The sequence below is a fragment of the Thamnophis sirtalis genome, unplaced genomic scaffold, assembly GCF_051295495.1.
Source record: "Thamnophis sirtalis isolate CommonGarterSnake01/CBP01778 unplaced genomic scaffold, rThaSir2_p1.2 scaffold_10, whole genome shotgun sequence".
In the NCBI taxonomy this organism is placed as follows: domain Eukaryota; kingdom Metazoa; phylum Chordata; class Lepidosauria; order Squamata; family Natricidae; genus Thamnophis; species Thamnophis sirtalis.
The window spans coordinates 43,980,603-44,005,934 of record NW_028261390.1 but is presented as its reverse complement, the minus strand read 5'-3'; the positions used below and the strand labels follow the sequence as shown (position 1 = coordinate 44,005,934).

The 25,332-nt window shown below is 33.8% G+C and overlaps 1 protein-coding gene across 13 annotated transcripts in view; it reads right to left on the bottom strand.

The window, feature by feature from the left end:
* PCM1 (pericentriolar material 1) overlaps positions 1-25,332 on the bottom strand; it is a 53,339-nt gene that overhangs the window by 7,607 nt on the left and 20,400 nt on the right. For 8 of the 13 annotated variants that reach the window (XM_087724486.1, XM_087724482.1, XM_087724480.1 and 5 more), the window contains 20 exons: positions 24,868-25,016; positions 24,277-24,406; positions 23,793-23,906; positions 23,016-23,206; positions 21,912-22,106; positions 19,619-19,841; positions 18,953-19,098; positions 16,178-16,368; positions 14,954-15,122; positions 12,654-13,012; positions 11,250-11,411; positions 8,210-8,266; positions 5,816-5,988; positions 5,604-5,732; positions 4,156-4,276; positions 3,044-3,184; positions 2,660-2,793; positions 2,199-2,333; positions 1,219-1,383; positions 82-141 (listed from right to left, as the gene is read on the bottom strand). In XM_087724486.1, coding sequence (XP_087580612.1) covers positions 82-141; positions 1,219-1,383; positions 2,199-2,333; positions 2,660-2,793; positions 3,044-3,184; positions 4,156-4,276; positions 5,604-5,732; positions 5,816-5,988; positions 8,210-8,266; positions 11,250-11,411; positions 12,654-13,012; positions 14,954-15,122; positions 16,178-16,368; positions 18,953-19,098; positions 19,619-19,841; positions 21,912-22,106; positions 23,016-23,206; positions 23,793-23,906; positions 24,277-24,406; positions 24,868-25,016 — 3,144 coding nt within the window. The remainder of the gene's footprint in view (positions 1-81; positions 142-1,218; positions 1,384-2,198; positions 2,334-2,659; positions 2,794-3,043; positions 3,185-4,155; positions 4,277-5,603; positions 5,733-5,815; positions 5,989-8,209; positions 8,267-11,249; positions 11,412-12,653; positions 13,013-14,953; positions 15,123-16,177; positions 16,369-18,952; positions 19,099-19,618; positions 19,842-21,911; positions 22,107-23,015; positions 23,207-23,792; positions 23,907-24,276; positions 24,407-24,867; positions 25,017-25,332) is intronic. The other 5 variants (XM_087724483.1, XM_014052303.2, XM_014052302.2 and 2 more) reach the window with 3 other exon arrangements.

The following is a 25,332-nucleotide window of genomic DNA, read 5'->3' as shown; positions in this document are numbered from 1 at the left end:
GAAATGATAAAACACTGTCAATTACAAAATCAGCAAAAATAAAGAAATAGGACATATTCCTCATTGCTTAAAAATCCTTACTTTGTCTTCATCAATATCTTCAGTAGATGAACATACTCCTTCTTCAAGTGATTTTTTTACCTAATAAATAGAAATTTGAAAGAATACTGGCTTCTGTTCAAACTAAATACCAACAACCAGATAAGATCAAGATATGAATTCTGAGCCATATATTCATTTTGCTGTGATTTTCTTTTCAGTTGGTAACAATTAAAGTATTTCAATATTGTTTAACTAGATATTTTAGTTTTCTGTTGCTTGCCCTATTAGAACTGGCTATTAGATTGGTTCTGCAGGCTCTGGACTGCTAAGACAGAGAATATAGATGAGTGGTTAAGTTTCCTTATAACTTAAAAATATAAATATCAGATGATTCAAATCCTATTGTAATGCTAGTATTTTAAAACTCCTTATCTTACTTTTGTCATGTCCAAGAAAAAGGCAGAGTGAAACCTTAATTAACAATAATAAATTTAAAAATCAAGGCACAAAGAACTATTCTATTCTGCTATTCTACACATAATATACTAAGCTGAAGAATTTAAAGTACAAAAAGCTCAGACATAAATAACAGGATGTGGTCCTATTCTAGTAAGCTAAAGTAAACCTTTATGGTAAGACTCTGATGTTCTGTTTGATATTAGAACAGAAAAATTTCTGCACCTTTGACATCTGCAGTCTTACTAGTGACAAATAAAATAAAGCAACATATACAACCTTCCTCACGTTCATGAACACTAATTTCCAAAATATGCCTGCTTGTTTTCATTATTGCAGAAAGAATGCAAAATGTCATTTATTAAGAACATGGTTTAATTTTGAAGCTGACTTACTTTCTAAGCTGAACAGAAATTCTCAAATAGAGGCCCTTAATAAATTCTTATTTATTATCAGATCAGCCCCCATCAGCCCCAGTCATTATCTCTGCTATTTGGAAACAATAGGAGCTACAAATGAAAATATCTCAGACCAACAATTGGGAAAAATTGAATAGTTCATAACTGAATATCATTTGACCTCAGGAAGAATATTGACACTAAGAAAATGCATAGTAAAATATCAAATTTGAAATATATTAACAAAATTAATATATTTACATTACATGAAATTAAATTTTATATTGGCCTCTTTAATGCAAGATTGTGCCATTCCACCTACTTCTATTTTTGGTTTACATTTTTGCTTTGCTGTCAGACTGTTATTATCCAAGTCTTGCATGAGTTTAAAAAAGGCTAATTCATTGAATAAGACTTCAGAAATCTCAACAAGAAGGTCTTCCCCACAATCCTTTAACTTTTTACCAGCAAATTTTGCCAATGAATCCTGTCCAAAAAAGAAAAAAAAATTAATATATCGATTATGTTTAACTTTCATTCTTTCCCACCTCCTAATTATATTATTCAAGGTGGCTGACACAGCATTATTCAACGTTACCTCATAAATTAACATATTAGCTTGAAGGCTTAGCTAAAATCATTGAATGAGTTTACAGGTAAGCAAGGTTCTAAGGAATATAGCATATCTACTGTGATAGATGCTACTTTTTTCAGATATTTTCTGATTGTATGTTCCTCATTTGATTAATTAATCAATGCACCAATTTCTAAAGCAAAAATAGAAGCATTTTGACAAGTGTTCACGAAGCAGCTCTGTCAAAAGAAATGAGAGTTATGTCACAATCCTTCTGACAGATGTTTCTCCTTAAATGAACATTAAAAAATATAAAAAAGGACTTGGGTAATTCTCATTTTTAACCCCTGAAGTAACAATTCAAAAGATTCATTAAAGGTTTTATTAAAATATTCATTTTATGCTATAAAGATGAGTATATTTTAAGTGTCAGCATTTACAAATCAGACAAATGCTATGGACTGCACTTTCCATACTTATACTTGAGTTGCCAGATTATTTAAGATCTCTTTCATATTAATTTTTCAAGAAATTATAAAGTGCTTAGCTTTGATTCAGTAGCTTAGTTGCTCTATAAACAGATTTACTGAAGTGGTAAAAACTGCCATCACTGGCAGAAACATTCACTTCAGAATCAAGGTAAAATAATCTTTCAAAAACTTTACCAGCACCATAGTGATTTTGAGAATAGTCTCTATTTTTACGGAGCTCACAAATTGTATACTTGCCTGCAATATGCTACCAAGTTGCTTATGAAATATCTTGACAAATTCTTTGCTTTCATCGTTTTGTTGAGTAAGGGTTAAGACCATACGTTTTACAACAGTCAAGAGTTGGGAAGTACATATTTCATCCATGTGTTCCTAGAAAGTGTTGAGATTAATTTATTTAAGCTAAGGATGTATGTATGAAAAAAGTCATTTAGTTTACATAACTTGATTATAAGTGGCATATAAATAGAGCTAAGAAAAAGATCAGAGCTCAGTCGACCAGGTGCTTCTTTAGAAAATACAGAATAGGAGGAAATATCCTAATTTTGGCAAGAAACACTTTTATTTTGGATAAGTGAAGCATCACCTTCTCTACAGAGGGAAACAGCTGCTTCTTTAAAAAAAATCTAGCTACAAGTTTCTGTAAGAGCAAATTCTTATTTTCTAACTGGCACTTACTAAAATCAGCATTATAATACCTTCAGAAAGGGGATAACTTCTTTCATAATTGCTTTAATTTGTCGATCCAGCTGCTGAGTATCTATTCGGGGGCAAGGAATAGAAGATACTTCAGTAGTCTGTGGTGCAGAATGGCTTTCAACTGCATCTGAACCTTTAAAAAAGTATGTTAATATTAATGTTTTTCCCCTCACAAAAATATAATTTCAATATAAATAAAAAATTCTGATCTTTGATTACATAAATTATAAGTAAGCATACTGAAGAATAAAAAGTTCAATATAACAAGTGTATAGTCACTGCCTTTTTACACAAATCATGCACAGTAAATACCAAAACATTTACATTCAATAAGCAATGCTAATATAGCAGATAATACCCTGAAATATGCAACAAATTAATACCTTCCAATTTAGAAGAAGGAGCAGTCTGGAGATTACTACAGCAACCATCCTCGGACTCAAGGTTACCCTCTGCAGCTATTTTCATCCGTTCATATTCTCTCATTCTAGCCAATGCTTGGTCTAAATGAATCACAGTGTTGCCTACATGTGGGCAAGAAAATCATATAAAACATGAAAAACAAATATTACCAGGTGCAAATTAAACATAAAACTGGAAAAAGAGGAACCAAGATTATTCTTAAGTATACCTATTGTTGAAAATCACAATTAGGGTAATTGGGACTTAATGACTGAATGCATGAAGGAGCTAACTACTTTGGAGATGTATAATACTTTGAAGCTAATGCATAACAGAAAATATTTTGCTCCATATATTAACAGAATTATGTTCTTTAATCTGTAACAATGAGTACAAACTCCAAGTCATTCCATTAGGCATAAAATGTTTCTTTCCCCATAAAGCTGTGGCACTGCTCCATATCCAAAGCCAAACTGCTCTGGATAATTCTTGCTTAATTATTTGAGAAATAGAATGTGATGGCAATCACAGTTCTTTTCTTTTTTAATGCAAAGAGAAATGCAAGTTTGAAAAAGGGATAACCTGTACCAAAATGGACATTAATGTAACAGATCCATTATCTAGTCCATTGTTCTGGTCATGAAACTAACAAGAACAGGTGGTCCTCCTTTAACAATCACTTCTTCTGCAACTGTTCAAACTTGCAACATTACTCAAGTTCTGGCTGGTGCTGTGCCCTTGTGATCACAATCGGGTACTTGGCAACTGGCCCAGTTTTCTAATTATTGCAGCATTACACTGTCACATTAGCACAATTTGTGATTTTCCCTGCCAGATTTCTAAAAGTAAAGTCAATGGGAAAATGGCAGGAAGTCAAAAGTCGAAATCATGAAATCATCACTTAATGATCCGCACAGTCCTTACCTATCAACAGTACCAAGCAACAGAAATTGTTGAAACCACCATTATGTGATACTGCACTTTGTGCTGCATCACATAGCGATGGAAATTCTGATCTGTTACAATTAATTGAGGACTGTCTGTATTCCAATCTCAATGAATTGCAAATTGCAATTCTCAGGTTGGTGCTTACCAAGATCATCAGTAGCAAATGGTTCAAAATTTGAAGATGTAGATCTAGTACTGCCATTGTCTCTATCATGTTGTTCAGATTCTCTGCAAGCACCTTGGTCAAAATTCTTTGCAAATGTTTCCTTTAAAAGACATAACACAAACATTTGGCAATGCTTTTCCATAATCGATCGTCTTTTTTAAATTTTATACATTACCATTCCAGAATTTTAAGGAAGGTATTTTAAAACCGACTACTCAAATTTGATTTCCTGCAGGTATACTGACTTGTTAATTAGGAATTATAGAAATTGATGGGACATGCATATAGTGTGATTGGGGAAGATAGTAAATGTGTTCAATAAGATCAAGCTTTCAACCACTTACATAAACTGAACATATATATGTTATGTTTGTGTGGGGGGGGGGGGGCGGGGGGATGGCTAGAAAGAGCAGTATATCCTTTCCTACCAAAAAACTGCTAATAAAGAATGAGACTTTAACTGCTCCAGCCTATATTCTTCCAGGGATGATTCAACATCAGAACTGGAAACTTCCTTTGTTCCCACACAAATCTGCTTATTTGGAATGCCATGCCACATCTGCAATATGTTGAACTGCTTCTGGTTAAGATGTGCTTCAGGAAAGCACCAAACTCCCCTGAGGCAGGACAGAACATTCCCAAATAGTCCAGACCTTTTATTTCCCAGATCAATGACTTCTGCATATTCCTAGGACACCTGACAAACATCTTGCTATCTCTGTACCAAACACAATTTTGTTTCTATGGTAACAATTCTCACTTTAAAAAGAATTCTTAAGTATTGGACAAGTAAATTCAATTAAGTAATAATGTCAAAGCAAAATACTAAATTCATTTAGAAAGCTATCAGTATGTAATAAGAAAGCTATGGCAGTCTACAACATCCTGTGATTTTTAAAAAAGATAGCTCCCTTAGAATGAAGATCAAATGTTACAATAGGGACAAAAGATGTTATAAGAGTTAAGAAAAGATTAGATGACATAGTAATTCAAGTTTAACATAATACGATTTAACAGATTAACAGTTGGAATGGACCTTATAGGTCATCTAGTGCAATCCCCTGCTCAAGCAGGAGACCCTACACCATTTCTGACAAATGGCAGACCAATTTCTTCTTGAAAGTCTCCAATGATGAAGCCCCCACAAAATCCGAAGACAAGCTGTTCCATTGGTTGATTGTTCTCACTGTCAGAACAAGCTGATCTTCACAGTTCAAGTTTTACAGAAGATTTTATCTATATTTTACACAAAAGTTTAAGAGTGTAATTCGCTCTTTGCATTTATACAATATGTAACTCAGTAAAGTGGACAATTTAAATTTAATTGTTCAATGAGTTTTATGCTAAAAACTAAAATAAAAAATACAACTTTGTTAAGTAAAAAATCAAATTTGATCTTAAAATATCCTAAGGTTTAGATAACGTACATCATCAGTGGTTGCAAGGCTTTCACTGGGAGTAAGCTCTGAATTTGATCCTATCCAGGCATTTGAGTTCAGTTGCTTTGGACATTCTCCTCTTGTATTATCTTCAGATGCATGTCTGATCACTATGTCCTGCATAAAGCAATAGTTTTTGGTAGAACTTTATTTTTCAGAAATAAAAAAAAGGCAACCTCAAATCACAATTTTCCAAGTACCTGTAAAGCATACAGTGCTCTTTGCCTCAAATAATCTGTATTTAGCATCTGGAGTTCATGGAAAAGTTCAATTAGAAAATGAGGGCGAGATTCATTTTGAGATATCAAAGTAGCTACTTCAGAATAAATGGTGTCTCGTAAAGCTTCAAACATAGAAAGGTCACTGCCTGTTTCTGCAGAAAGATAAAAACATAAATATCCTCATTATGTTAATATCTTAATTTTTTTTTATTAGAACAAAAGTTTTGAGGAAAATATATAGCACAGTTGTGGCATGGTCACACCTTCTAGGAAGAAGGCAAATTCTTCAGTTCATATTTGAAATGAAATATTTCTGTTCAGTGGTTTATTCTCTGCAGGATATTACCCTATAGTTCCCTGATCTTGATGAGGCAGTTGCTAAAAATATGAAAAGTCCTTATATTTGAAGGAAATACAGAGTATGCCAAATATAATCCAAGTTATTTTGTACTTAATTTACATTTCTAAAACAAATTAATTTCCTCACATCTCTTTGCAGAACTAAAATTCCAGAAAACATCACATCACAGACCCCCGACATATATACTAATGATTAATCACAATTAGATACATTCTCCCATTCAATTGTGAATCTTATTTTAAACACAGAATTAAGTTCAGTAAGAATTCCCCAATTTAATACTGAAATCCCAACTTCATGCAGATATTTATATTTATCATACCATATTACCACAGAATGGATTTGTAATAAGGAATTATATTCGAGCTCATGGTCAATGTTCTGAACTCCAAATATTAATACCTTAAATTTATTTCCAAATGTCTCAAATATTTTCCCTATATCCTACTATCACGTCACTTTTATTTATTTTTTATAAATGTGTGAATTTCTAAAATGATAGCATAGTCATAAATTATTATATATCACTTATCACCTATAAACTACATAAGAGAACCAAATCATTCCTGACATTTATGGATCTAATCAGTTTCTTTACTTCATGTCTGTGTCATGACTCTGAAGAAGTACGGTAGGCAGCTATCTATATTTTATGCTATAATTTTTATTCAAGATCTCAAATTGTTGATTTATCTGCCCTTGAATTCTGCTAAGTTCAATTTTACAGACATCTAATGATGAATTTTCTTTTAAACATTAATTCATCCAGGTCCTTCATTTTTTAAATGATAAGTCTTAACTCTATTCCACTTGATGCACAAACTTATTTTCTTGCACCTAAGAATTACCATGTTTCCATGAAAATAAGACCTGGTCTTATTTTTTTGTGGGGGGAAATAAGCACTCGGGGTTATTTTCAGGGAGGTCTTTTTTTATGTGCAGGAAGCTGTGAGCGTGTGGGCCGAGTGGGAGGGCACTCTGTCCCAATGTCTGCTTGCCAGCAGTCACAAAGGGCCAAGCTCTCGGCATGCCCTAGCTTCCACCGACCTGCCTGCTGGTGGAAGGCAAGGCAGCTGCAGAGTCTCCCCAGGCAACTATGGCAGCCATACGCCTAGCTCGCACAGCAGGCACGAGAGCTGCAGCGCCCACCAGGGCCTAGCACTGGCAGCACCGAGTAGGCATGCAGTCCAGAACTGAACAGTCCAAACACTTGACAATGCAGGCCAGTGGCTATGGGGCTCCTAAACACTTTTCGACCAGAAGGAGATGAAGCTCTGGGCAAAAAGTGCATAGCAGAACTAGGCAGAGGCGATGCCAACGCACCACTCATCTTCCAGCTTACCAGTAGAAACAACATACAGCCTCTCTCAGTAAAGAGAATTGCAGGCAAGGCTGCATTCAAGCGAGTGTGTGTGTGTGTGCGCGCGCAAAGGAGAACTGGGTAAGGGGACTGAGCCTCCCTCACCCAGAAGCAACATCCAGTCTCTTCCAGTAATGAGAATTTCAGGCATTTGCCAGCATATTAACAACATATTAAGATCTATAGCTATGTTGCATAATGTTTGGATTTTCCAAAGATCACATAATTAGATGATTTTAGGTACGAATAGTGTATAATAAACTATCATTATTTACTATAGCTTATATATTTTTGGACATTAGTAGGTACTCATGATTGATGACCATGGTTCAATCACAGTTCAAGAAAAACAGAAAAATAGTTATGTACTGAGTATCTCAAGAAACAGCTACATATGCCCAATTTACTGGTATTTCTAATATAAATGATACTACTTATACCCTGCCATAAAAACCTTTCATATCTGCAGTATCTGCCATGTGATCTTTTAATAATAATACCTATTCAAGTGAGTAGATAAAAAACTTTCAGTAGTATGTAGAAGTCATCTGAAGTAATGAAAGGCACATTCAACAATTAAATAAGCAAATAAATAGAAAAGTTTAAAAAATAAAGGCAAGTAAGTTTAGAAGCTAAGCAGCTGCTGCATTACCTGATGCTTGTATGCATGCATTTCTGTTAGACTGCTGCAGTATTCTCCTAGCATGTGCTGCAGGAAAGGTGCGGGTGGGAAGGACAGACAGTGATAAGCACAAAATGTGTATCAGAAATAAAGGTAAGGTCTAGTGAAATAATGGAAGAATATCTACTTAATACTAAAAATGTTTTTTTTAAACTTCCCTTGGTATTTTTTTCATTCCAGGAAAGGAAAAAAAGTATCACATTCAAAAAGTATTTTTTTAAATACATGACTTTGCAATGGTGCCCATACAAAAGTTTAGTTGAAACTAATTTGTTGTCAAATAAAATAAAAATAAATACACTGTATTGAAATGTAATTTCAACATTAAAATGATCTCCCATAATTTCAAAGACCCCAAAAGAAGAAGAAACAGATAAACATTTCTTCCTAATTAGTAAAAAGAAAAACTGGTCCTAAACCATAGTTTATATTATAGGTATGAGCCAGTCTCTAGCCTCCTGGGTCACACACTTGTTTTCTCTCCTCTTCCATGGTAGCTATAAAATTACATGCTTTTCATTTGGATTTACAAGTTTTAATGAATTATGCAAGCTATAAACTATAGTACAGATAAAAATCCTTTGGTAGGGAAGAGCCTTCATAAATGATACTTTACTGTCACTAGAACGAAGGTGTGTCTTGTTCCAGACAAATCCTGAATAACATAGGAAGTTAATCTAACCTAAATGTGTGGCTGAATAAAAAAAGAAAGCATTTGATTAAAAAAACTGTAACACTACAAAATGATCTAAGGTTTTCCAGAGCTGCAAGAGATTCTATTGTTTCTATTACTTCATAATTTAGATGAAAAAAGGCAGTAAGGAAGGAGTAGTCTAGTGATTGGTCTACTTTGCAATTAATGGGACAATACATTCAAAAATGTATACAGTGGTACATTGCTACTCAACTGCTTTGAAACACATTGAATTTGGTACTCAATGCATTTTGACGTGAACATTTTATCCTGGTACATTGTTTGCTTGCTATTCAACACACAAGCCAGAACTTATTGGTGTCGACTGCCTATGACTCACTATATTATTCTTTATGGGAAATTTTTGTTTGGTACTCATCGCACCTCTTGGAACCAATTAACAGTAAGTACCAAGGTATCAGTGTATTGCTTGAAGAAGAGAACTGACAGCTACTTGAACAGCTATCTGAGGAAACAGGATACAGATCCATTACTCCTGAGGTAAGACAAGAACAACTGGGTGGAAACTTTATAAAGAAAGATCCAAGCTTGAAGTAAGGAAAACTTTTCTGATGGTGGGAATTATTAAGCAGTGGAACACTGCCCTCTGGAGTTCTGAGTGCTCTATCACTGGAACTTTCAAGCAAATGTTATAGACAAACATTTTCTTGGGTAGGTTTGAGCTATTTCTCTAAAACTGAGAAAGAGATAATGCAGTGGAAATCTTGATTCTATCATAATTCTGTAATGTATCTGTAAATTTCATTTCATTCTATTACAAACAGATTTTAGTATGTTTTCCCCTAATTGAAGAATATATTTTCCTAAAGCATCAAATTAGGCAGTAAGCCAATTTCTGTGACCTGCTCAAGGTCCATGGCCAAATCAGCCACATTTTCTTTGGATGCAAAAATTGCAGCAACTGAAGTAAATCAAAAACAAAAGCAATGTGCTCTGAGATATGTGACCAAAGAAAGAACTCTGGGCTTGCTATTATAATATTGTAGAGTTTTGTTGGTTTTGTTGTAGAGTTATACAACTTCAGACCCCAGAGGTGCATGCAGTTGCTCAAATCCCTTAAGAGTTCCTCCAAAGCTGCCAATAAATCCTATTTTTTTAAATAAACAGTAGAAAGCATATTAACTAAATTTAATCAATCTAACTTGAATGAAATTTGAACTAAAGCCAAATCAAACACATCTAAATTTTGTCTGAGCCTCAGATACCTTTTGAGAGTGTGTGACACCAAAAGTACAGGCACTATTTTGAACACTTCCAGTTTATTAAGTCTGAATATGTCCACTCATACCTTATGCAAGTATACCAAATATGTTTAGAACTGCAACTAAGAAATAGGAGTTTTGCTCTTCAAAATGAAGCTATATAGAGAAAAAATGTGACCTTCTTTTATTAGGTTTGAGTCCCAGTTAAGAAAAAAATACTAAAGAATGTTATTTTGACAGTGTCCATCTAATCCTTGAAAATACTTCATAAGAGATTAGAAGATGCTGCTAAATCTTCACTGAAAGGAGAGATCTCTGAAATATGAGCAAAATCATTATCCAAGTCCTTCTGCCCGATTTTGAGATGTCCCCTTCAGGACAGGCTACTCTATTCATCAAAATCCCCCAATTCTTAATGAAGCATTTTTACCAGAGGAGAAATTAGGTCTGTCAGTCCCATTACACATTTTTAACTGCAGATGAAACACAGAAACACACACACACATGCATATATTTTGGATATATACAATGCACTTTTTCAAATATGTGTCTGTATATGTATACATACATACATACATACATACATACATACATACTTGAACAGGGTACTTTTTCACTATATGAGTGTCTGTGTATGCATGTATAGTGAAACAGTGCACTGTTGTACGATTATTAATCAAGAATAATTTGATTTTGGAAACTTGTTGCTAACAATTTACTTGCTTTAAACATCATTTATTAAAACAAATTGGTAAATATAGCAATTAAACAGTTTATTAACATAATAACAATATATCCCATTATTTAAGTTGAAAGTTTTAATTTTAAATAAGCTTACTTGAATCCATGTGTTATTATATTTAAAAGGATCTTAATAGAATGGAAATGAATTTAGGATTGCAATAAAGAATTCCATCTATATTTTCACAACAGTACTTTTTATCTTATCTGTTCAGTGAATATTCTGCTAAACAGCAGTTATGTAAGTTATGTAAGAAAAAGTTTAAAACCCAATTCCTTTTATGCAGATATGAAGAACATAAGAATCTATTTATTTCACAAGTATATCATTTAAATATTTTGAAATAAGTACCTGAAGACATTTCTGATGACCTACTATATTTAATTATTTTCTCCAATTGTTCCCGATTCTTTTTACTGAACACTTTTGCTTGAACAAGTTCTTCTTTCCGAGTTGAAGGTCGACCACTCTTGTAAGGCTCACATGTACTAGAAACACTGGCACTTTCAAAACCTTTAAATAAGTAAATTTTCGTTTTACAACTTATTCTAATTCTTTAAAGCTGCAACATTTTAAAATGTCAATCAAATAAGTAAAAAATAGAGTCTACATAAATTGAATCAACCAATTTAAACAAAAATGGTTTGGTTTGGATTAAATTAATAAATGTTGATTTGAGTCAAATACGAGAAACCATACAGACTAATTAAATGTTATATGTTAAAAGACAATATTATTTCTGAAAGTTACGCACTAAAAAAGAAATCTATAAGCATTGGCTACAATTTTTTTTATAATGGAAATGTACAATGGGTGAGAAGGCATTCATTCATATGGGCTTGTCCCATAATCTTCATACTATGATTTAATGTCACAAAGTGTATTAATAAATATCATTTATATATGAATATTATTTGAATAATATAGCAAAAATGTTATTTATTAGCATTAGGCAAAAAAAAGATTAGTTTTCAACATTGAAAAGTATAATCCTAGTTTTTATCATCATAGACCACTCTGCATTTAATCTGTTCACTAATTCCATAAATCCCAAGAACTCTTGATGGTCATGCCTCAAATTAGCTGGCCATAAAAATCTCAATATTATTGTAAGAAAATTGTATTAAACTATTGGCCTCATGTCTGCTTCTTTTTTTTGTAATTACTTCTAATAAGAATTAATATCTACCTCTTAATCTGGAACAACGTCATAAAGCTAAAAGTAATGACTTGAGGGTAATCATCAAAATCTCTATAAACCTTGGGCAATGACCATGTGAAACATATACTTAAACTTAATGACATCAAATTTCACGAAGAAGCAAATACCTCATCACAGAAATAGTTTTGGCAAATAGCCAATTACCTCTTTTCAGACATTTCCAAAATGAAAGAAAATGTTATTTTGGGCAAGCATATTATTTTGAAAATTGATATAAAATATATATTCTAGATTATTTAATAGAATTAAAAGGGCTAGCAGATTTGCTCCATGTGCCATTGGGGCAAGAGAGATTACAGGAGGAGCTTCCATCTAAGAGAAGAATATGAAAGTACTGGTTCAGTTACATTGGGAATTGCCACAGGACCTGCACATAAGGGAAATAATTATAAAGTTTTACACTGATACAGCCTGTGTTAAGAGTTTTGTGGACTCAATTTTCTTGAGGTTTTCTCACCTCAAGAAAAAAATAGAGAGCTATCCAAGCACAAAACAAGCCTAAGTTTTTTAATACACACACACACACGTCATACCATTAGCTCTAGGTCGTTTTTTAAACTGGGAACTACTCCTCCTCTTATTCTTGGACTTTGGTGTTTTGTCTTTTGAAGCCAGACTGGCCTGTGCAGATGCTTTCCTAGGTTTAAATGTTTTTGTCACAGTAGTTGGATCCACTGGATCAGGCATGCTACTAAAGCTTTCCAGAGATTCTTCATCAAATTCCCTTTGTCTGCTCACGTCAGGTTGATTTTTGTGATTGCTACTTGCTGCATTTTGCACTGGGGCTGCAAACCCAGTTCTGAAAAATGGCTGTTTCTCTTTTCCTCCTTCCTGATACTCATTTAACCATGCTGATCTATTTTCCATCTCTTCTTCACGCTGTCTCTGACATCTTAACAAAGACAGAAACATTCAGAATATATTTCAGTCATAGTAGTAAAGCCAAACATTTTCCAAGAAAAGTTAATAAGAAAATAAAAAATATAATTTAGCACAATTCCATTGCTACTTTGCACAAATCTCTAGCACATCAGTTCAGCAGTCTTCTTTACAATGGTTCATCATTCAATATAATTGGTGTTAACAGCCTTCAGTACATAACCTTGCAAATACAAATATTGGGTTCAAAAAAGAGGTTGAATATGTCTTCAAATAATACCAAGATATGGTAAAAGATTATAGGTTTCTGCCCTCACATCGTCATATTTGAATCACTGATATTTTCAAAAACTCTCTATTGCCTAGCAATTAAATTGATATTCAGAATAATATGGTACTTGTAGCAAGAGAAACCAAAACCAAAATTATTCTGTAATTTATCTTTTCAAATACAGTTTGGAATTAAAACCAACAATGTTCTAACTTTTGTCTTTATGCGTTAACCAGCTGGGTGACTTTAAGCCAGTCACTCTCTCTCAGCCCAACTCACATCCCAGGGTTTTTGTTGTGGGGAAAATAGGAGAAAGTTGTATGGTCACCACAAAGTAATAAAAGTGGGTAAACAAATAATTTATTAGGTTTTTTTTAGGTTTTATTAAACATTTATAGGCCGCCCTTTTCCCTGAGGGGACTCAGGGCGGCTTACAATAATAGGGGAGGGGAGTGCAGAACAAAACACAAAAAGAAAATGTGAGTAAAAATAATTAACGATAAAAACACAACATTCATTCAACATTCGGGAGGGGCGAGAGTAAAGTCTTATCCCCAGGCCTGACGGGATAGCCAGATCTTGAGGGCTGTGCGGAAGGCCTGGACGGTGGTGAGGGTGCGGATCTCCACAGGGAGATTGTTCCATAGCGTCGGAGCTGCAACTGAGAAGGCTCTCCTCCGCGTAGTCGCCAGTCGGCACTGACTGGCGGATGGAATTCGGAGGAGGCCTACTCTATGCGATCTGATGGGACGGAGGGAGGTAATTGGCAGAAGGCGGTCTCTAATTAAAATGCCAACTTTATTATCAACCTCTATCATAATGGAAACCAAGCTATTCAGTGCTCAGTGTTTTCTACCAAGGTGGTTTTTTGGATACAAAGCATTATTCTGTCCTTATTTTTTTTTTAAAAAAGGAAAATATGAACCATCCTATTACCGTATTTTTCGGAGTATAAGATGCACCGAATATAAGACCCAGATTTTGAAGAGTTAAAATTTTAAAAAGTTTTTGCACTCTGCAGGCCTCCCAAACCCTCTGCATGCCTCGTTTTTTGTGAAAAATGGGACATTCAGAAAATTTGAGAGCGCTGTAAAGTGCTCCTGGGGGCAAAAACGAGCAAAAAACGAGCCATTTTCACAAAAATGGGACAATTTTTTTTGCAAAAAAAAACAGTGAATGGATAGGCTTCGGGATGCTTATAGGGGCATGGATAGCCTCCTGGGGGCTGGGAGAAATAAGCAAAAACCTGTCCATTTTTCACTCGTATTTCCCCAGCTCCCAGGAGCACTTTGCAAGCCTCCCAAACCCTCTGCACGTCCATTTTTATGAAGGGGGTGGGGTTACAGGAGGCCAAAAATGCTGTATTCGGAGTATAAAACGCACCCAGATTTTCACCCTCATTTTTGGGGGAAAAGGTGCATCTTATATTTTGAACAATATGGTAGTGATCAATTGCTGCTATACCCAAATGGAATCAGACTGATACTCAGTACCTTTGTGTAAAGGAAATTCCTCATTTCAACATGTACCTCTTTCACTATGAATCTTACTGTATTTAAGAAAAAAGTATACCAAAATACAAACAAAACTTTCCTTTCACAAGCAGAATACCAAGTTTGAATTATAATGCAATGCTGCTCGCCAAGCACTAGAAGCAGATGCATCATATTAGGTTTCAGATACCTTTGGTTCTCTGCTCCAGAGGTAGAATTACTTTCAAATGGCTTTGGAAATGCCATATAGTCAGCTTTTCCAGTACTGTTATGGTTTAAGGTTGGCTGATAGTCACTGTTTTGAGCATTACAATTATGTGAAAAGTCCCCAGATGGAAACATCTGGTCAAGATTGATGCCTACAAAAATAAATGAGATCAGAAATAGATTATACACATAATTCAAGTATTTTTTATCACCAGAATACAAGAAAAGTAAATAAACATTAACATGTTATTGGGTTTTCAAATTATGTTGCTATTTTTCTTCAGGATACTCGAAATAGTTCAGATGAAATTATTTCATTTATAATCAAGTTATGTTAATCCCCTGACTATAAAACTGATTTGAATCCCCATATATGAGATTTGTAGTATAATTTATACATTTACAAGGAAAAAAATAAACTTTAAATAAATTTAGAATAAGAACTCAATTCTTATTCTTATGCTCAAGATCTAGATATTACATTTTTTACTTAAAACTATTTCCTAACTAATGCATTTAAGGAGCAAATAGCAAAATCAATCTGCACATTAAGTGTTATTTCCTCTGACTGTAAATAAGCTTTATGTTCAATTGAGAATGTTCTCTTACAGATGAATAAATGCTGCAGGGAACATATTTCACTTTTAGTTGATTCTAGGTGCTGTAGGAAAGTTCAGTCTTAATCCTTTATTCTTATATAAAATGTACTAACACCTGAATCAAAAGAATAACAGCTTCAGTTTTGTTTAGAAAACTGAATGGTTCAAATAAATATTATTAAACAAATACATCAAATTAAATTCCTTTTAGTTTTTAACAATTTCGCTTCATTCTTGATTACTGTAAGGTATGCAAACATGTACTCTCTTGTTCTCAATCTTTGTAATTAATGCTTTTGAATAATAATACATTATTTTTTAATCTTAATAGTACTGAAGGAAAATATTTAGATGGAAGCAATAAATTAAAACCACACTCTCTCCATACCACAAATTAAACCACAAATGTCATCTTCTTTTGCTATTCAAGAGGCAATTCATGCATGTTCTATATAACATTAATGCATTTAATTAGTTAGAAGATACTTAAGAAAACAAAGAACAATTTGCTTTGAAGAAAGAACTATGTGAAAGTAGGCACTGCTTTCTGGCTGTTTGCAATAAGAAAATCAGTATCATTGCTACTCCTAAATTCTGAAAATGCCTACCTGGTGGGAAAGAAGATAAATTTGTGAATCCAGGCATATTGAATAAGTTCATTGCTTGGGAAGGGAAACTAAAAGGACAAAATACAGTTGTTGATGGATGTGGTGGTGCCCTGTTGTCTTTCTCCTCTTTAGTTGGTCTGGCCTGCTGCTTCTCTTGTTGACGCATGAGATTATTTAACATTTGCTTCAATCTGTAATTCATTATAAGTACCGGTATTTATTTATGAACAGAGAGTAATATAAGGTTGATGCAAAATATTAGTTTTGTAATTAAATAATGTAATTAATTTGTAATTAAATTAAATTACGGTTAATTATTGAACATAGCCAGAATTGCGCATACCTGTTGACAAAGACTAATAAGCAAAAGAAAAGCAAATAACAAACAGCAGTTTGCCATAAACAGCTATCAGAAAAAAATAAAACCAAGATGGTCTACTTACTTAACATGTGACTTAACCTCTATACGTAAATCTTTTAAAAAGTAAATAAGGCATTATAATTATTTCATTGTTGCTATTGTCACAGAAATGCTTAAAATTTTAGAATGTACCTCAGTACTGCAATAGTAGTTTTTTTAATTGATTACAACCTTATCAAAAAATTAAAAAATAAAATACAGGATCAAATTATAAAGGAAAATACAATAATAAAATGCATATGTAATAAATATAAGAAATCATCATTTAGATAAATACATCTTCTTTACAGGATATCCTGTCTGTTTAACATAAGGGGTTCTTATCTCAAACACCTTAACTATAAACCTAACAGTTCTGATAATATATACATTAGAGCTCAAAAGGAAATAGGACAATCTACAACTCAGATCCCAGCAGGCTGTCTTTCAAGTAGGGATGTTAAATATGCAGACCTACATAGTTGACTTCTTCAAGTGAGGTAGCTTTTGTAAGGCCCCACATTAGAACTATTTATGCCCTGAATACTTCAAAATAGGGGTCAAAGTACCTGGGCAATTATAATTACATTAAATAATTTATATAATCTTTCATCGCCATTACCAAGGTTCTTTTAAAATGATTTAACCACAAACCTATGTTGGCAATTCCCTATTTACTATTCCCAAATAGTAAAAATTCATTTGTTCACAAGGTTCTCCATTTATATGCCAGTCATATTTCATGCTTTTTGCTAAATACCATTACTTTAAATTTGGTTTTATTGAGGTTTAAAAAATTAAGAACACAGAAGGTATTTAGCTTTCACAACAGTCTTCAAGGACTATTTAATACTTTGCCATTAGAAACAATGTCATGATATAAAAGGATATTAATAAATTTATCATGGATCTTCGGCATACAAGTGTAAGAAAACTATAGGAATTCTAGAATATCGGAGACAGAGTGAAAAAACATTGGAGCTAGAATATAAACCTGTCTAATATCATTATGGGTAGATATGCTTAGAGAACCATTCCCCCTGCCGCCTCCCCATACAGACTTTCGAATGGGTGTTTGAGTAGAAGGTCTTAACCATGAATAAGAGTCTGGATTCCATATTTAAGTTGGCCAACTTCTTCTACAAAATGTTTCTTTTTATAAAGTCAAAAGGCATAGAGAGATCTATAAAGGCAGTGAACATTTTCTTGCCATTAGTTGTTTTGTTATGAGATGGTGCAAAACGAAACAATTGTCTATTGTGGGCACTCTAATCTAAATCCAGCTTGTTCCTCCACTAAGAAATATTTTTCCATTACCCAATCTTCTATTTTGCTGAAAAGATAGTTTGCATGCAATTTTAGTCACAATTTCAATAAGGTTTATCAGTTTATAATTGTGAGGTCACCCTTGTGTCTCTTTTTATACTGTATATGGGAACTATAATTCCCACTGACTGAGATGGAAGCCCTGCTAAAAATGGGCCCACTAATTAATATGTGTCTTGAAAACTTCTGGAAGTAGAAAATCTTCTCCAAGCACCTTATTAGATTTCAGAGATTGAATAATGAATTTGATTTCTGATACTGACATTTGAGGCCAGGGGGAAGGTTACAAAGGCTATAAGTATCAGTAATTTGCTTAGCTGGAAAGCCCTGGTTAGAATTAGTAAGCATAAAAACTCTCCTAAACTGAACCTGTATAGGAATATAGAATTGAACTTTATGTTCCTTCAATAAACTGACACAATATACCAGAATAAAACCGATTTTTCCCTTCTGCTAAAAACTCCAGATCTGACCATATTTTAGTATTTCAATAAACTATTTTTAGAGGTAATCAGCTTCTTTTAATCATGCCTAATTTGTAACATTTTATTAGTTTTTTATGGCAGGGCATCCCTGGGCTGGGGCACTGCTGTCTTCAGTAATTTACTGGTAACATAAATAGAACCAAACCAATTTGAACTTATTTCCTATTAGTTTCTAGTAGGAAATTCATCTGTTAAAAATTTCCAAGACACAGATCGGCATATTAGATCAGGATTTATCTGGACCTTAGATACAGAAGGAAACAGTTTCTCAAAGTCAAGGCTGTTCTGAATTCAATTGCCTTAGTATCCAGCTTGGCCCATTTGAGTTTTTTATTCTAACACATTTCAAAATAAATTACTACTTTTACTATTGCTAGAATGCATCTCAATAAAGTATATTTTTGTACTGTTCCCAAAATATTGTAGTTTCTTTTTCTGTAGTTTTCACATACAGAAATGTAACGTGACAAAAATTCTTTTAGGTTCCTCAAAAATAACTAAATGCACATAATTATGTTGTGTTAGCTGATATTTCTGAAAAGGGTGTAAAGTTAAAGTGGATACCTTTGAACATTATTTTGTTGCCAGGTCAGCTGTGCATAGCACTGATTTAATTGATGCATTATAAGGTGTACTTGTGGTGAAGCAACATTACCAGGCATCACACTATATGGACCAGTAAGCAAGGTCTGCAGTAAACAAGAGAGCATCTGCAAAGAAAAATAATGTTAAGTATTTTTAAAGACTTTTAAAAAGAATGCAGTAGGTCAGTTATGTATTGGCCACTATCATAATTATTTTTCCAGGAGCTGTATCTTAATTCAAAAGTTCTCCAAGATTACATGAAGTATGTTTCCCCTTCCCGTTTAAGTTGTTCGCTACCCTGAGTCCCTTTTAGGGAATAGGGCGGCATATAAATAAAATAAAACTTAAACTTAAACATGAAGTCTGAAATCTCTCAGCTTATCCTACTGCTCATAGTTTCTCAATGTCTGGATTTATTTTCAGTTCATTAAATCTTAATAGATTCCAGCTTCTGATTAAAACTGAGCTAAAACAAATCCAAACAGTTCATAAAATATTGAAACTCTAACCATCTCAAAAATCTTTCTGCATAATTTTCAGAAAGCTTTTTAAATGGATAAAATAAGCCAAATTGACAATCTGGAAAAAAGAAATCACCCATATTGAAGAAAGGTCTCTTAAAAGTATTTTTTTTAAATAATATACCTGTTGGTCCTGCATTAAAGTCTGACAAACACTGACACTGAATTCAAGATGCTTCTTTAATTGGTTAATTTGCTCTTGCCATTGTTCTTTCTCCTCCACATAAGAAAGTTCAGACATCCAGCGATGATTTTCTTGCCGTCGCATGCTGATGTTCTGTTGCTGCCTTGCTTTATCTAGAGGTCGGTAGTTTCCATCTGCTGAAAGAGGGCGAGGATTCTTCCAGCTAAGAGTAATGTTACAAAAAGGCATTATTATTCTAGAAAATCATCTTCTGGTACAATCACTTCATCAAATAAAAATGCAGGAGATTTAAAAATCCATTTGGAGAAAAACATATTTCCTCTTTCATACCATTTTAGAAATATGGTATTTTCATCACATGTGTATAACCAATCCTCTCTTTCTTTCCTAAGAAGGAATTGCTTATCTCTGGATATATGTTGGTAAATATCTTGTTTTCCGTGCAAACTGGACTGAAACATCCCAAAGTACATTTAATTTATTCTTTGAAGTTACTGAGTTTTAATTAGCTGAAAAATTGAATTGCTGAATGATAAACTGATAAAGGAAATACTGAGAGGTCCTTGGTGCATTTAGTTTGGTTGTTTTCCTGCAGATGTTTCATTACCAAACTAGGTAATATCACCGGTGCTAGTAGGAAGCAATGTTTGCTTTCAGTTTATATTCTAGTACAGGGGTGTCAAATTCGATTTCACTGAGGGTTGCATCACGGTTGTATTTGACCTAGGGGGCCCGGGGTGGGTATGGCCAGTTCAATGTCACTCATGTCAGGGCGCCTATGGTAGCCTGAGCGCACTGCCAGGAAAAACAGGCTCCCAAGCCCCATTTTCGGCTGAGACAGCTTCCTGCAACCCTCTGCCAGTGAAAACAGAGCTCTGGAAGGCTGCCCACGGCCCTCGCAAGCTCAGTTTTTGCTGACAGAGGCACTGCGGGCCAGTCCTTCGCTGTTTCCAGGACAGGCCAATGGGCCAGAACTATGCAACCTGCTGGTCGCATCCGGCCCCTGGGCCTTTAATTTGACACTCCTATTCTAGTAGCTGGTTCTGTCAATGTTCATGGAAGTGACTTTGGTGGGTCTCTGATTGGACTATTTACTATTAGCTTATTTGGCAGTTCCTTGATTGGCATATTGTTTGCTTCTTGATTATTGGTCTAATGTTAATCTTGGTGGCAATCTCTGGCCATTTAGATGTTGATTTCTTATTTCTCAGGGATTGCCTATTTCATTGCGAACTCTGTTGATGGATTACTAGGATTCTACTGAAATTGGAGATGCTATCAGTGTGTAATTCAAGGTTCATATCTGCTGATTTTCTTAGATATATGTTATTTGCACGTGGTTATTTCAAGTGCTTCTCTGATCTCCCTTGTCTCTAGTGATATTTATTGAGACGGTATTATTTGGTCTTCTAGTTCTTCTGCTTTTCTTTCAACTGTTCTAGCTTGATTGTATCCAACCATAGAATGCTAATCTTATTTTTCAACCTGATCTTTCATTTTGATGAACTGAGTTTTTTTCTTGATTTTGTTGATTCTACATCCAAAATCTTTGTTACTATTATCTATACTTTACTCTATACCGTATAGTATACACTGTACATTATTCCTTGTGTCCAATCACATTTGGCCAATAAAGAATATTCCTATTCCTATTCCATTAATCTGGTATAGGTTTTTGTAAATTATCTGTCACCATATTATTTATGGGAGAGACACTCTTCATCTGGTTCCTTTGATGGCACCCATTAAGCATGGTTGAACTCTGGCATAACTCTCATCTTGAATAATACATGCAAATCCCACAACATCAAGGTAGCGCCTCACTTACTACTACTGCTTATTATTACTACATCCTACCTTTATTTTTAGTCAGTTCCAGGCAGCCGGAATGGGACAACTTGCCACAGCCAACTCTCCACAGCCAACTTGCTGCGGGACAACTCACCATGGGAAAACTCATTGTAGGACAATTCAACAATTCAATTTAATTATTTAAAGTGATTTTAAAAATATTTTAATTTTTTTAATTTGCATTTCATTTTGTCCCTCCTTTGGCATCCTTTGTTTAATGATTCTATCCCATTATTTCTTTGGTATTAGTGTAGCTCTTGTCCTACATCAAATTGGCCATGGCAAGTTGTCCCATGCTGAATTGGCCCTGGCAAGTTGTTGTAGACCTCCCAGGCAGCATATGTACCTAATGCTCCTGCCTCCTATTTGGGCACAACAACCCATGAAGTGGATTGGGCTGAAGAACAGACATTCAACTAACCTCTCCTTATCTTCTTTTGCACAATATGAGATCTGATCTACATTACTGGGACACATGGGAATTTCATTGGAACTACAGTCTTGTTCCTCCTCTTCCTCTTCTGCTTGAGCCAGCCCATCAGAAAGGTATACTTCTTCATCACCTTCATCTTCATCAAGTGCACATTGTGTAGATCCTCCCCATGTTGCCATTGTCCTAGCATTAGGAATTTTAAAAGTTATGCTAAAGTATAATAAAAGTGAAAATAAGCCATAGAGAGCTAAAACATGACATCGTATCAAAATCAATATAAAATATTTCCCAAATGAATACCATATTTAGGATACACTGTTTTAATTTCATTTTTTATTTTGTAAGTATTCTGCGAATCCCAAATGATATCTAAAGGATACATATGCTTTTTATTGATATCGTCCCTTTTGGTGGATTTATTTTCTGATAATGCAGAGAACTACAAAAATAAAACTCAGTTTAGCTCTGCCTTAACTGTGCAGAGTATGAAGGGATGGAAAATGCTCTTCAACTTTCAAAATTCTGTTATATATTCTTGTGGAATGTGTTTCATGACCTGGCTTACTTTAAAGGGCTAAATAGTACCTATAAAAGAACAAGGTTTTTTTTTTTATTTAAAAAAGTGAATGATAACATAACAGTTGCAGCTCATATGTTTATACTGAGCTGTAAACCTGAGTACCTAACCAGCATTCTGGCCAATTATAATAATAATTAAAACATGATTGAGAAGATGAAAGTTTGGAGACATCTGAATCCTAGAAACTTTCATGAAAAGACAAAGACAGAGTCACCTTGTAGGGAATATGGGCAGCATAAAAATAAGTAAATAGAAATAAACATTTTTATATTACTGCTATTGTAGCTACCTACTAAGCAACCATTTTAACAACAGGGCTCATGAAACAGAGCACAAAGAGAAAGCAACAATATCCCAGGCTTGTCGGCAATTAGGATAAATTGTAGAGGAAAGGATCCCCTTCTCCTCAGTTAATGCTCTAATTATAGCTATTTAAACAGATCATAGCCCTTTTGGGGGAAAATACTCTTTACAGTAAATTTTTATACTAGATGAATAGAATTTAATCTTACTTTTCTGTTCTGCTTTGTTGGGGAGTACACTGAGTCTCTGATCCATTACTTTTAACAGATCCAGGTTCAGCAGGTGAAGCATCTGCTAAATTTTGTCTTCTCTGATGCTCAGCCATTAAGGCTTCTAATTGTTTTCTTCTTTGTCGCAATTCTTCTCTTAAAATCTCATGTTTACGCACTTGAGACCAGGTCTGTTTAAAAATTAATATTTATAGAACACTCATGAGGTTTAAGTCAAAGTATGTTAATACAAAATTATACAAGGATAATTATTTTTGTTAGACACACTAAAATTATGTATGTTGTTGGAATGCCTTGAGTTAAAGTAGTATAGAGAAAACGTTCCATATCAGGCAACTCTAACAGTAACGACATTAAGGAAGAAAAAGAACACAAAAAAGAAAGAAATATTTTTTAAGCAATTGAAAAAAACACAAGAAAGGGAAAAAATGTTTTTCAAGCCCTAATGTATGCCTGCATTGACAGAAAATAGGAATAAATATTCAGTCAATCAATGATATAATCAAAGTGGAAACAAGTTAGAAAATACAAAAAGTTGTTTGTCGTTTCTCCTTTAGTTACTTGCAGCTTTCATAATGTTTATTATCAAACATCAATCTTTAGAACAGTCTGTATATTTCATTTTGCTGTTTTGTTTTTTGAAAATCCACTAAGAGGAGACAAAGAAAACAAGTTCCCTTTTCAGTTACAATGCTGCTATATCAGTTTCTCCAAAAGAAAAGTATAATAGCATTATTAAAGAAATACACACAGTACCTCACTATCTACCGCCAATTCTTCTGATTGAATCGGAGACTTGCTCACTCTGCAGATTTCATTAGCAGCTGCTGTGGAAGTGTTCCCTGTACAATTATCCAGGCTAGATGTCAGCTAAAAAAGAAATAAATATTAAAATTACAATCTGAATATTCTAAAAAAAACTGAAAACAGAAAGAATGATATACTTTTTTTTTAAAAAAAGATTTTTTTAATAAACTCAATTGATGTTAGTAGACTGAAGAATACTTGATTAGTTTCTGAATATTGCACCTAACTCTTTAGGGATATCTCTTTTAAACATCTAATATATCTTTCTTCAATTTATTCAAGCATTTCTAAACAGTTTTTTGCAATCAGAACCAAAACACCTTCCTCCCCTTTTTTAAAAATAAACTACTTGATAATTAGTCACAAATAATATTGACTGTGAGACTCTGTCCTTCCCCCCTTTATGTTAGAAATCCAAAGGAATTGTACATACTTGAAGATCTGGGCAAGCCTTCTGTAGGACCTGAATTTTTTCTTGAATATTTATAAGTTTCTTTCTTTCTTCTTGAAGATGTTTAAGTTCTCTCTTTTGTTGCTGAAGTTTAGCTTCATAAAATTTCTCTCTAAAAATAATAATTTTTGTGTTATTATTTTCTGGGTGAAAAATTACAAAAACATATATGGTAATAAAACAGTAGCCTTGTAACTTAAAAAGCAATTTCTCGCCTCTTATTTCAAATTAATTCATAGGAACACATCTACATAGTTGGATGTCCAATGTGAGCCTGATATATTCATTTTAAAATTGAGAATTGGTGAACCTCTATGTTGGACTGCACCTTCCTAGAAAATCATGAAGAGATTAGCCAAATCATCCTAAACTTTCTACACTTTCCATTATGAAGATAAAGATGAAGATCTTTATAGTTTCCAACATGAAGATCAAAAACTCATACTTTTCCCGTTTCAATTATGTAAGTTTATGTAAGTTTCAATTCTGGCTCTTCAAATGTACGTCTTCCTCAAATGCACTAATGAATCTGAAACTTAATTTTATAACATTCCTTAATGAAAAAGACCATACCTCGCTTTTTCATTCAGTCCAACACTTTTCTGTGATTTGTTTACACTGTTTCGAATGTTGTTTGGTTGTTGCTGTCCTTTTTCTTCCTCAGCCAGAAAAAATTGTTCCACATTACTCTGTCCTGCTGCCTCTGGCTCCATTTCGTCATCCTAAAAGCAATAACAATACCTTCAGCAATGGTTTCCTTAAAGTTCCACTATTCCCATTTTTAATATTTTATGTCATTTGAATGAGTTCTCAGTCTTTAGCAATATTTGAATTCAAAGGGTATGTCTTGTCTTTCTTTGTTTACTAGTGTACAATATGCCAAAAGATATGTAAGAAATATTTCTGGGAGAAAGTCTAATTATTTAATGAAAACCATGAACTTCAATTACTTAAGATCCATAGAAAATGATTAATTCTAGCACAACCCCTAATGTAAATCCAGTGTTAATTTTGATTGTGAACTATTACTATTTTCTA